This window comes from Monodon monoceros, unplaced genomic scaffold, assembly GCF_005190385.1.
Source record: "Monodon monoceros isolate NGI ecotype Baffin Bay Population unplaced genomic scaffold, NGI_Narwhal_1 Super_Scaffold_13, whole genome shotgun sequence".
Classification (NCBI taxonomy): domain Eukaryota; kingdom Metazoa; phylum Chordata; class Mammalia; order Artiodactyla; family Monodontidae; genus Monodon; species Monodon monoceros.
In genome coordinates, this window is record NW_021703769.1 from 81,429,428 (window position 1) to 81,442,971 (window position 13,544).

At 42.8% G+C, this 13,544-nt stretch overlaps 1 protein-coding gene across 3 annotated transcripts in view; it reads right to left on the bottom strand.

Moving 5' to 3' along the window:
• Nucleotides 1-13,544, bottom strand: part of LMTK2 (lemur tyrosine kinase 2) — an 82,350-nt gene that overhangs the window by 17,141 nt on the left and 51,665 nt on the right. For all 3 annotated transcript variants that reach the window (XM_029220068.1, XM_029220069.1, XM_029220070.1), the window contains 3 exons: nucleotides 10,258-10,394; nucleotides 3,514-3,598; nucleotides 2,459-2,580 (listed from right to left, as the gene is read on the bottom strand). In XM_029220068.1, coding sequence (XP_029075901.1) covers nucleotides 2,459-2,580; nucleotides 3,514-3,598; nucleotides 10,258-10,394 — 344 coding nt within the window. The remainder of the gene's footprint in view (nucleotides 1-2,458; nucleotides 2,581-3,513; nucleotides 3,599-10,257; nucleotides 10,395-13,544) is intronic.

A 13,544-nucleotide genomic window follows, 5' to 3' on the forward strand; every position in this document is an offset into this window, starting at 1 on the left:
CACCAAACTCACTGAGAGAGGACCCTCTCATTCACCGCTGGCACAGGGCAGTTTGGTCCCTGCCTCTCATGGAAGCTGGCACCACTGCCAGCCCTGCCACCAGAGGCTGCTCAACCCGTCAGAAACAAGGGGGAGACTCGGTCTCTGGGAACGCAGGCTAAGTTTTCAGGTCAATCACCCTGCAAGAATAGTAAAAATATGAATGAAGCGTGAAAAGCAACTTCTTAAACACAACAAACAGCAGATAAGATAGCAGGGAATTACCCGGACAGAGTCTAGAGCTCAGTGAACTAAGCAGAACGCTAAAAGCACCTCTGACTGCAACACCTGCTGAAGCACAGAACTTGCGCCTCTGTGTCTGTGGTGTACCAGGCTCAGTGGGGGTGATGGTGGCGGTGGACAGGCCAAAGCCCTGCGCCTGCACAAGGTAAGGGGTCTCACAGAGACCTCCTCACAGTGGAATAAACCTGCCCCCTGCCTTTCTCAGGGGCCTGGAGGGCAAGCTGCCTTGGCACTGAGGTCCTGTGAATTAGTGGACGTGTGGGAGCGTGAGTACGTGTGTGTGTGTTGGCGGGGGAGTGTAGTCCCAAAGAAGCTGTAACCACAGAGCTGGCCCTTACTTGGACTTACAGCCCAAACTCACACCATCTGAGTGCTCTAAAAGATCTTGAGCTGGATACATAAAGCCCTGGATTAGAGTAGTCCCTTACATGACAGGACTCCCAAGTACCTGACAAAAGCAAATGTGGACCCTCTCTGGAGAAATGTTTCTCAATTCTAGGTTTCCAAGATCCTCGCCATAAAAAAGTCCCCAAGGAAACAAACCACCATCAAGAGCCAGCAAGATCAAATCCACAAAGACTTCAGATACTGGAATTATCTGATGTAGATCATAATCAAATAGACCTCCTAAAACCAAAAAGCCAATATCTGAACTACAGAATTCAACAGAGAGATTTAACAGAAAAATAGACACAGCTGAAGAGAGAATTTTAAAAGGAGAGAGAATTAGTGGATAGAGCACAGGTCTGAAAAATTAACTAGAGTGTGGCACAGAGAGTCAAAGAGATGAAATATATAAAAGAGAGAATAAGAGACAGAAGACAGAGCAAGAAGGTCTAACACATATCTAATCAGACTTCCAAAAGGAGAAAAAACGGGGCAGAGGCAGTATTTGAAGGGTAAACAAGGGCTGTGAACACCAACCTAAGATATGAAAAGCCAAAAAAATCCCAAGCAGAAAAACAAACAAATCCACACCAATACACATTATAGTGAAGCTACAAAAACCAAAAGACAAAGAGAAGAGCTTAAAAGCAGCCAGAGAGGAAAACGTCACGTCACCTCCAAAGAGCTTAGGGAGATTTACAGCTGACTTCTCAAGAGCAACAATGGAAGCCAGAAGCCAGTGGAGTGAGATCTTCAGTATGCTGAGAGAAAATAACTGTCATCAAGTAAAAATACACTTCAAGAACGAGGACGAAGTAAAGGTACACTCAGACCTACGGAGAAAGACCTGAGAATCTATTACCAGTCGAACCTCACTTAAGGAAATTCTGAAGGACATACTTCAGACAAAAGGAGAACAATCCCAGATGGAAGGTCTGAGATTTAAAAAAAAAAAAAAACAAACAGCAAAGTGATTTGATTACGTGGATAAACCTAAACAAACACTGATGCTAAAAAAAATAATAGTAATGTCTTGTGGGGTTAAAAGAAAAAAATCATACTCAACAATAATGACATACAATTGCATGTGTGTGTGTAGAGTAAAACTAAACCAAGTTAAAGTACGTTAAAGTAGCCTGGGGTCCTTGTATTGCTCAGAAGCAGGGCCAGGATGAGAAGTACTATTAGACTAAGTTAAGTGAAGTATACATGTTATAATTTCTAGGGTAACCAATAAAAGTATAGGAATAGAGTATACAGCTCCCAAGCTAAGAGGAAAAAGCAGTTTAAAAAAAATCAGAAGGCAAGAAGAGAAAAAGAAAGTAGAAAAAGCAGGACAATAACACAAAAAAGGGTAGACGTAAATTAAGGAAGCTGTAATAGAAATTGCTAAAGACTTAGGTCCATTTTTTCAACTTCCATTAAACTGACATACATCTCAGTATTACATAATGGTCCAAACCTTTCTATTTTTTCATTCACTTCAATAAATATTTACTAAACATCTATTATAAGCCAGGCCTTGTGGTAGGCAAAGAAAATAGCCTTGGTTCCTGCTTTTATGGAGATTATTACTGTCAAATGGGTAAGAGAAAAGTTAACAGCATCATGGCAACTGTGATAATTGCTATGATGTCAATAAATTGTTGGGTTTTTTTTTCACACCATCAGGCACTCTGGTGTTCCGCCGTCTCATTCAATTACTTTCCCTTAAGAAAGTACTTGAGAAGAAAGAAGTCAGGACTTTACTAACAACAAAAGCCTAACAGAATGATAAATCAATACATACCAGATATTACTATACTTAGTTTGATCTGCAGTTAGTAGTCTGTCTTGAAAGCTGGTTACTAATTCTGGAGCAGTCCATCGCAGAGGGAAAAATTTTTTATCATCTGTTTCAATATAATCCTCCTGTTTTGTTAGAAAGCATACAGAATTTTGAATTTTATAACACTTTTAGTGAGCTCAATGATTTAATTCCAGGTCATTCTCAGAAAACACAAACTCCACCCCAAAAAAACATGTCAGAAAAAGAAGGTGGCACGAGACCGACTTTCTGGGCAGAAGGTGGGTGAGGGTTTCCCTGAAGCCTCCTGGGCCTCACGAGCTGGTCTCTGAGCCATGAACGTTTGCTCAGTCATCCTTCCTGGAAAAGGAAGGTACGCCGTGTCTGATGCACAGAGCACAGACTCTGAGCAAAACATCTTGTAAAATATGCTGGGCCGTATCCCTGAACAGGGGAGTGGGGCGGTTAATGAGTAAGAGCGCAGGCTTTCCAATCAGACAGACCGGCTGCGTCCACGTTCAACCACTTACCAGCTCTGTGACTCTGGGCAAGCAACAAACATACTGAGCCGTCTTCCTGACCCGTAAGATCAGGAAGACACACCTACCTCCCTTTACAGTGAGGATTACATGAGCTCGTGCAGGCAAGTACTTCATAGTGCCTGGGTGGTATACAGCAAGTGCTCAAGACGCTAGAGCTACCACGTAGACAAAGAACTGACTTACATTTGCGTGATATTTTTTTGCCCCACATTATGGCACCTCACTCAGCTGGGCTACACAAACACACATGAATAAAAATCTCAAATACTTCATTTATTTTCTTTGGGGGATATAATTATAACAGAGTTTAAAAATCCAAATCCCAAGCTTACTGAATTTGAGCTGAAATTTTACTGAACGTGTAACAGAGAAGTATTTATATGACGTGTATTTTATTATACAGGTAGCAATAATTTACCCCGCTTTCCCAAAAGGCATGGCATTTCGTGATACGACCACTTCATGAGTATGAAATTAAATCAGGTCAAGGAGAGGACCCTTAAACCTTTGGCTTACCTTGTACCTGCTGAATCCTATTCCATAATCTCCCACTTTCACATTTAAGTCCGAGGTAAGAAAACAATTCCGCAGGGCTAAATCACTGAAAACAGAAAGAGTGAAGTGAACACGAGAACAAGGAGAATCAACACCCAGGATGATGTGACATGAAATTGCTATGGCTAAAGGCTTTCTTGAGTAATCAGTTAGTGTACTGAGCTCCCTGCTTAATAATTCGTGTTTTAAAATCCTTTTTCACAGATAAAGATAATACCATATTCCTAATTACTTAAAGAATGGAGATGATCAGATTTTTTTGTACATCACTCTGACTGCTAAGGTTAAATACTGACCATATCCATACCTTGTTCTACATTAATACCAGATTTATGGCTCATTTCCTAGTATTTTTAGAGTTACCAAGAAAGAATTCTAAATTGGCTAAATTGTCTGAATTTTTTAAAATAACTTGCATTACCTGAGTAATAGTCTAGTAGTAATCTCTTTAATGTAAGTAAAGAAGAATAAAGTTACAACTTCAAGCACTCGAAAATAATCTACATTATTAAAAATGTTTGGTTTTTAACTCCTTTTTCAAAGATATGCAAGCGTTATAAGGAGACCCTTTCCAAATCACTCTCATTTCTTCCAAACTCCACCTCCCCAAGAGGGAGGCAAAGAGCATATTTTCAAGACTCACTTAAAACAACTTACTTACATAGTTTATTTAAGAACAAGTTAATTTTCAAAAACACCTAATTTGCAAAGTAAAAACTACTTTTTCTAAAGGAACTTCCCATAAAAATAGCAGATTACATTTTTTGGATTTCACCTTTACCCCTTAGAATCTTTTTAATTATCAATTGGCACATGAATAAAAAAGCCACTAAATTAAAATAGAATTGGATACCTAATTTGTAGTTTTAAATCACAAATAAAAGTAATCAGAAGCTGGATTTCTATACTCCAAAATTTAAAACGTTTGTCTTTATATGACTGTAGAAGACCAAAAACTATCAAATTCTTATTTTCGATGATTTTCATTTCCAAAGCTCACATGTCTGAAATGTAAGAATAATGAGAATGAGGACAGCAACAGCTAAGGCTGATGTACTTCAATGACAGCCTGGTGTGTACAACGACACTGATCCAATCGTACAATAATGGCTAATGTGAGCCAAGCACTTTACACAAGGTGTTTCTCTAAGCACCTGACACGTATTAACTCACTTAATCTTCACGACAAGCCTTTGAGGTGGGCACTATTATGTTCCCCGTTTACAGAAAAGGAAACTGAGGCACAGAGAACTGAAGTGACTCTGCCAGGGTCAGTATTTCCGTCTTTCACCATCAATAACCACCAACAACAATCCATTATTACCAGTCAGAGCACGGTGCCATGCGTGCAGCTGCTCCTCAATAAATGTGCTGATCTCAATTTCCAGTTAGATGTGCTCAATTCTTCTTTACACTATGTTTACAAGCCGTGTTTTCACGGCACATCATCCAGAAGACATCAGGCCTGTGGAGGCATCTGGGGAAAACCTCGGGACACCCCTACTGTTATAGACAGTATACAGGCACACATGGGAGACACTGCGGGTTTGGTTCCAGACCACCGCAATAAAGCATATCTCGCAATAAAACGAGTCACATGAATTTTTTGCTTTCCTAGTGCATAGAAAAGTGATGTTTACACTACACTGTAGTCTACTGAGTGTGCAAGAGCATTATGTCCAAAAAAGAAAAATCAATGTATAAACCTTAATTAAAAAAATACTTTATTGCTTAAAAAGTGCCGAAATAATTATAATAAGTAACATCAAAGATCACTGATCACAGATCATCATCACAAACATAATAACAATGAAAAGGTCTGAAATATTGCGAGAATTACCACAATGTGACACAGAGACAGGAAGTGAGCAAACGCTGTTGGAAAAATGCGCTGACAGACCTGCTCAGCAAAGGGCTGCCACAGGCCCTTGATTTATAAAAAACCGCAGCACTGCGAAGCGTGATAAAACGAGGTGTGCCTGTAGAAACTTCCCATCTCAAGGAGAGATGTGGTCCCTGTCTTTTGGAGTGAAGGGAGAAATGGAGGGGGGCGACATGTGGGCAGGAGAATACAAGGCTCTAAAGCAGCCTGACCCTCTGGACCAAGAGCTGCACCCGTGCGGCCCTGCGGGTCCTGCCGCAGAGGCCCTGAGCACCTCCAACCAGAATTTCTGGAGCCCCTGCAAACAGATCCTTCCATTGATTTATGTATTTATTTATTTATGGCTGTGTTGTGTCTTCGTTGCTGCACGCGGGCTTTTCTCTAGTTGTGGCAAGCGGGGGCTACTCTTCGTTGTGGTGCACAGGCTTCTTACTGCAGTGACTTCTCTTGTTGCACAGCACAGGCTCTAGGTGCGTGGGCTTCAGTAGTTATGGCAAACGGGCTCAGTAGGGTGGCTCGCGGGCTCTAGAGCGCAGGCTCAGTAGTTGTGGCACACGGGCTTAGTGGCTCCGCGGCATGTGGGATCCTCCCGGACCAGGGCTCGAACCCGTGTCCCCTGTATTGGCAGGCGGATCTTAACCACTGCGCCACCAGGGAAGCCCCAACAGATCATTCTCAACCTCCCCAACACCTGTGTCCTAGGACCAGAATTAAAAGCTGGGTGCCAGCATTCCGGCCGGGGCATGTGAGTATCATCTGTGGCAGGGCAGCAGGGCGAGGCCAGCAGGGCACCTGCAGAGCCCCTGGCAACTTCCACTCAGGCCACTAGAGCCACTCCAGGACCACCCAGCTGCCTCCCTCCTCGCCTCTCTCCTCACACATGTTTCCCGCAGGTCTTCAGATACAGGAAAGGAGAAGCTTAGATAAAAGATGAAAAGTTATACCTGCAAAAGACCTGCGGCTCTCGTTATAAACGACATTGTGAAACTCTTACACAATTCAACTGTTGCTCTCAGAGAAGGAGGAAGTGCTTCTCATTACCTGAAAACCAGGGGTAATGAGGAGGAAAACAATGGTGTGACTGAGAGAATTTCTTCTAAACCTGCTCCCTCCCTCTACCCCAAACATCCCGTCACCAGAGTACAGTGGCAAAAGCACTGGACAAAGTCAGAGACCTGGGAACGAGTCTTGGCTCCACCGCTAAGAACTGTGTGACTTCGGGCTAAGTCAATTCACACATCAGAGCCTCGTTTTTTCTTGCCAGAAAAAGGGGGGCCTAACCTGTAAGGGTTAACTCATACGGTTTTTATAAGAATAAAATTTTTTTAAATATGAAATGTTTTCAAAACATTGAAGTGTTATCCAGATTCTAAATGATGATATAATTCAATTCAAAATTAGTAAAAATAAACACTCTCTGAAGGCCAATAACATGCCAAGCTAAAGAATAGGAAAACGCAAAGGTGTAACTATTTAATGGCAGAGGTAACTCTTGACGTCAATGGCTGGTTTGGGTCAGGAAATACAAACATACCCAGTATATTCTTCCTTCAAGTTGAAAAACAGGTCTAGTGGCAAAGCTGCCAAGCGATCCAGCCCTGAAAGGCTCTAAAGCTCTGGCCCCGTTCCCCTTGGCCGGCAGCGCGCTTGAGGTGGCCTCAGCTGTCAGTGGGACCCAGCTGCGTGAGCAGAGCCGCCAGACACAGGAAGCGTGCGTTCACAGAGGAAAGGGGTTCTAAACAGCTTCCCATCCCGAGTCACAAGGAAGCATCACCACTTGTTCTCTGCTTCCACTGGAATGAGAGTGTACCCATCTCCAGGAGGACTGCTCTCATGGAAACGCCTCAGTGTGGCTGGAGACACTTCCCAAACCATCCTCTCCTCTATTTACGTTACCACTTAGGGTCTCCCAGAGACCCTGAATTCCTGATCAAAAGAGCAACAAACAACCGAAAGTTACAGAATACTCTTCTAGGGCTTGGCCCACGTTACCTTCTGTAATCTTGGCCAGAACACTTCAGGGCAAGATTATCCCCATTTCATAGAAGAAACAGGCTCAGAAGGATTAAGGAACGTGGCTCACACTGGTAAAGCTGAGGAGAGGCCACTTAACAGCACCAACCTGCCGTTGGCAGCCACGAAGGTTTAAAAAGAAAAATCCCTACGTGGGTTGTGAAGAGACTCTGCCACTTACCAACTGAAGGTGGGGTGCAGCTCACAGAGATACAGGTAGAGGATTAAGGCAAGAGGACTCCGGCATGGCACAAAGACGCAACTCTGCTCAGGGTTTGGACCCCTGCTTATCAAGTCAGCCCCCATCATGCTTCTCTTCCCCGACACACAACACAGCCAGCCCACAGGTCTACAGCAGTCCTTCCTAACCCTCTCACACGTACCTTCTGTGTAAGCTGGGTTATATGAACACTGGGCTCCTGTAACACTGGACACCCACGTTCTTAGGGCTGGATGACTTAGTCACCTCGGTGTTTCTCAGCAGAGAGTAACTTTAACTTTAAAACTGGGCAAATCCTACAGAGGTCCTTTCATGCACAGCTGCCACCTGGGTACTCCTCAAGGCCACCGTCACACAGGTCTCCAGCTATGTGAGCCACCACAAGGCCCACGCCGCGGGCTGGATGCCCTGTGCACTTAGCTCATTGCAGTGAGCTGGTGGTTCCTCATGGGAGCTGCTCCTTCAGGAAGACTGACAGGCTGGGGACAGGAAGTCCCAGGCTCTTGGCCAGCAGGGCAGGATGGTGTGGAGCGTAACACACTGGCAGCTCCTGCTGCTTATCTTCACGAATGTCACGTGTTTGACTGCAGAAACACAGGCTACCCGAGACCCAGGCATACGTCTCCTCTTAGACGATAAGTAAAAATAAAATTTAATTGGGGTTGCTTTACTAGATCAGCTTCCAGTTGGACGTGTAGGATATTCTATTTTCAACCAACACAGAAAGTCCGACTTTGAGTTAGCAAACAAATACTCTAAAGTCCAACTTAAAAATACGTCACTATGTATTCAATATCTTATAATAACCTATTGATATAATGACAAATAATCTGAAAGAAATATATATATATATATATAACTGAGTCACTATGCTGTACATGTGAAACTAACGCAATACTGTAAATCAATTATACTTCACTTTTTAAAAGATGCTATTACGCTGTGCTACCAACAAAAAAATAAAGCACAAAATTTTGCCCCAAATGGAAATTTTACATAAAATATGGCTACTTTTTAAAATAAAATGAAACAGTTGTCAATGGTTTCAAGAATTTTCTTTACCTTGAGTTTATGCACCTGAATTAAATCCAAACCACGTGAGTAAATTTATCAACTTTATTTGTTCTAAAGTTCACAAGATTCTAAATTAAGTAAAACTTTAACCTAAAGAAACTCACAGGAAGATAACAGTTACTCTGACATCTTTGCCAATTTTTAAAATACAAGAGTAGAAACCGACTTGGGCTTTAAACACAATTTCTAGCTGTCTTTGATAACTTTATGTTGCTGATTCTGATATGATATTCTTTTTAAATGCTCCATTCTCCAAAATCTAAAAATTCCTACACCAAGTATTAGGTAATAATCGTCTGGTGTTTCACAAAAGATTAACAATACAAATATGCTGGGAATTAACCTGTCATGCAGTTAAAAAACAAAATATAAGACTTCTCCACTATAAAACAAATAGATCTTTATATTTTGAACTTTTGTGTAAGGGTTTCTGCCTTGGGCCTGAAGAAACTCATGATCTTCTGGGTCTCTTAAAAAGCACTTTATCAGAATGATTTGCTCACTATGCAAGTCAGACAAGATAGATGTGTAAGAAAAATGTTAATTTTCCTTCTTCCCACCCTGAAGTAATGTTGAGAATTTGATAGGTATTTTTCCATGTCTGTTCACACACACACACACACACACACACACACACACACACACACCCCTACAAATACAAGCTTTTTTTTTAACGTTGTCATAAATATATTCCCGTTCAACCTGCTTTAAAGAATATATAATACTTCACGGACACCCTCCATGTGGGTACACACAGGTGCTCCTTTCCAGGTCTTTGGATTGTTAAGAGTTAAATGACTTAAAGTCAACTAAAGAGACACTGCCCGGTTTTGTCCAAAGACCTGAGAAATAATTTTAAACATAAATCAGAGCTCAAAAGACTATTCACAGAATCATCATCTCAGATAGGACTCAAAGCCCTTTGTTGTTTTAATTACGGAAATTACACTGACGATCTGAACAAGATACGATGCGCTCCAGAGAGCTGCAGCTATTCAAGTAGGAACAGAAAGGCTTGGACAGAAACGTGTTATCCCGACCACTGTGCTGCTCACACACAACCCCCAATCACGCCCAGCCTGGCCTGGGTGGTATTGGTCGAAGACCAGTGCTGTGACCTTCTATGAGAAGATGATGTCAGCCCTTCAGATCCCTTCTTCCCATCTCCGGAATGGGAGGCGGGCCACGCCGTGAAAGCCAGCAGGTAGAGCCGGAGCCTGAAGCTGACAGGAGGAGGATGCAAGACCGGAACTGTTCCCTCTGCACTCTTTCGCATTCTTTGAAATTCTGGGACTAATTTCTAGGCCTTAGGCTGTATTAAGGCACTCTGTTCCCCGGGAATTGGTTTAAATGGAGCCCAGCTCAACCCTTATTCTGACACTGGGCAGGAGTGGACACCTTGTTTACACATCGAGAGTTCACGTTACAGCCGGTCCTCCTTGAGCTTCCTGCAGGGCCTCTTCCCACACTTTTGGGGTCAGCAGTGCGGGAGGTGCACGCGAGCAGAGGGACCCACCTGTGCAGGAAGTGCCGCTTGTGCATGGCCGCCAGCCCCGCCGCGATCTCGCACGCCAGCCTCTGCAGCAGCATGGTCTGCGCGTCCCCCCGCGCCGGCTCGGGCTCGCCGCCGCGCAGGTAAGCCTTCAGATCGCCCTGCGGAAACCAGCCCAGGTCAGTTTCCAAAGAGGACCGGGGGAACAACGGGCATCTCCACACACGCCTCAGCTGACCGAGATGGCTGAGATTACTTATTGGAAATTATTTCGATTTGAGCTTAATAAAGAATAAGCTCACCCTGAACAAGTTTGAAATTACAAAAAAGCAATTCCAACCAAATACTTCAAAGGTAGAGAAAACACTATTCTCCTTTAAGGATCATTCTAAATTAAACATTAGTTTACCTTTGTTATATAAACACACAGATAGCAACAGTTAAAAAAGATAAATTGGCAATAATGCACAATTTAAGTGCAGAAGTACAGAAATTTCCAGGTAACTAAGAGATGAGATGGAGAGTAAAAGAAGTGCCATTCACACGACCTTCAGGGATTCCAGGAGAACATCACATCACAAAGGCCACCACCAAAGCACTCATGAGCAACAGAGAGGGAGATGAAGAAAGAAAAATGGGTGGAAGAGGAAGAAAAAGTACTGTCAGTGCCGGTAACTGCTTCAGTTCTCTGCCAGCTTCCCCAGGGCCCTGTGTTGCCCAGAGACCACTGCGAGAAAGTACATTCTAGCCACTCCAGAAAAATTCGTGATGTTAATTTAAATAAGCCTGTTCAAAGGACAGCAGCACGGGCAGGAAAATGGGCAAATTCACATTTAGACACCCAGCACACGTTTCAATGCCGAGTACCCCACGTATTCGCACAGGACTCCCCTATCTTATCCTGTTTTTGTTTCATGACTTTAATTTTAGGGCTGTATGTCTTGGGGGATAGTGTATCTCTTTTGGGAAATACACTTTTGAGGCAATCTTCTACATTCTGCTTACCACATGATTAAGTATTTATTGATGTGCTTTAATTCCAAGTTTAAGCTTTATATAATCAGTTAATAACATTTAGAAAGCAAGTCAACAGCTTTCACTTTTCTTTACATCTGAGTCAAAAAAGACTCCAGAGGAACGAAATTTTTCTCAACCAATTAAAGATTCTGATACATTTCTCATAACTGCTACTGAAGATAGCAAATTCCTCCCAGAATTAAACTTTAAAACACAATATTCCTTTACTAGCATTTGTCCACACTGAATAATAAATACATTCTAATGTAACTTCTAGGTCCACACCAAGAACCTAAATTTGTTCTCATTCCCAGTTTCCAACATCTTAATATGAACGATAATGTTGATATCAATAACTGTTACCACCGGGGCTTTCGAACGTTTGCCAAGCACTGTTCTGGGAGTTTCCACACCTGCTGCCCTCAAATAACTCTCACAATTTAAAACACTTTCCAGATGTGGAATAGGCTTCGGGAGGTTAAGAACTTTGCCCAAGGCCACAGAGCTAACAAACAGTGGGGCTGCACTTCTACAGTTTACCAACTTGCCAAGAAAGTTCTATTTGGTGAGTGAACCAAATTAGCACGTAGATCAAATCGATTATTCTATAAGAATGAGTGTCCAGTAAATTCAAGCCAATCACACAGCTGTGGAGGAGTCTCCCAAACTTAGTGAACTGCTCTGCCAGGGCAGCAGCTGCTCCCCTCAGGACCAAGGTGTGTGCTCGCCCACGTCACCGTCCTCCTATTTCTTTGAGAACGTGGTGCTTTCCCCTTTTGCTCCCCTAGCAATTACAAGCTGCTCCAGCGGAGAAACAGACACCTTTTCTTCCCCTTTAAAAATACATGCCCCTCCCCGTGCCAACCCCACCTTCACCCAGGCTAGGCTCTGTCCAGCATGGGAGTGGTGGGAATAAACCCAGCTTTGGGCGACAATTAAATTAACCCAGAAAAACTCCAGCAAAAAGCACCAGGCTACAGGCTGATGGGATTTTCATAAGGTAGCTCATATGGAAACGAAATATGAAAACAAAGAGCTGAAGTTTACTTACATTACCAGTGAAATGACCACTTAAATGCATTTGTCTAACCCCTTTCTTGCAATATCCATCTAAGGAAAAAACTATCCTCACACAAAAGTAGGATTATGCTGTGCTGCATCTGGCCACTTCTCAAAACAAACAGAAGCTTCGGGCAAACAGCAAGTACTTCCCAAGTGACTTTGGCCATGAAGGCAAGAATGGCAGAGTGGGTGTAGTTATTTTTCAAGGTTCCCTAAAGCATATTCCTTACCACTCACTGTTCTAAAGTTATCTTCTCCCCACAACAGGCCACTCCCCAGATTTCACTAGAAGATAAAGTATAATGAACAGAAGGGGATTTTGCTTCAGACTGCTAAGGCTCTGGAAGTTTCCAGCTTGACAAAAACTAAAGGCCTCTCCCAACCCGCACTGGGGGGGGGGGGCGCAAAGTGAGCGCGACCCCAGAAAAGACGTCTCTAACCTGAGGAGTAAACATGAGCAATTACTGAGGAGCCCATGACTGTTTCGCAAGGATGAGGCCTGTGATGGGTTGGGAGGGACTCTTTCTGTGTTCTAGAAAGAGCCTCGGGGCTCTCCTGGCACCACCATTTGAAAGAAAAATCAGCATAAAATCTGTAATTACAGAAAAACAATTTATATTATAAAAGTACTAAAAATTGACTCATTCTATCCAAAACAGATAAAGCTGTATTTAGATATCTGGCTTATTTTATTTATGTTTTAATGATGCCTAGCGAGTAGACAGGGATTATTACTTTGGTCCATTATTTGAAGAGAAAAACACTGAGAACAGCAATGTATTCTGAACTAAAATAAAGTTTCCTTTATCCAAGTTTTAAAAATTTCTCAGATCCTCCCCAAACTGCGCCCCTCTGCAAAATACTCAAAAAGAAAAATGTATGACACTAGATGGCAGCAAAGTGCTTACACTGAGATCTCAGATACCAGAGCAGCCCCTTGGCCGACTTCTTGGAATCAGTCGCTCGAAGACCTTTAGAGGGTTACTCACAAGGGCCCTCGTAAATCCCAGCATCAGCTGCCATGAGGGCTTCGGCCAGCTTTTCACAGGACACTGAGAACAATGAATGAATTCCAATACAATGTAAAAACCCAACAAGTAAATAGCTTCATAACTGAAAAATTAGTTGTTTATACATTTAACAGAAGGATTTGGGAGGAAAATTTATGTTTTTAAACAAAAATCTGAGGACTTCCCTGGTGGCGCAGTGGTTAGAGGACTTCCCTGGTGGCG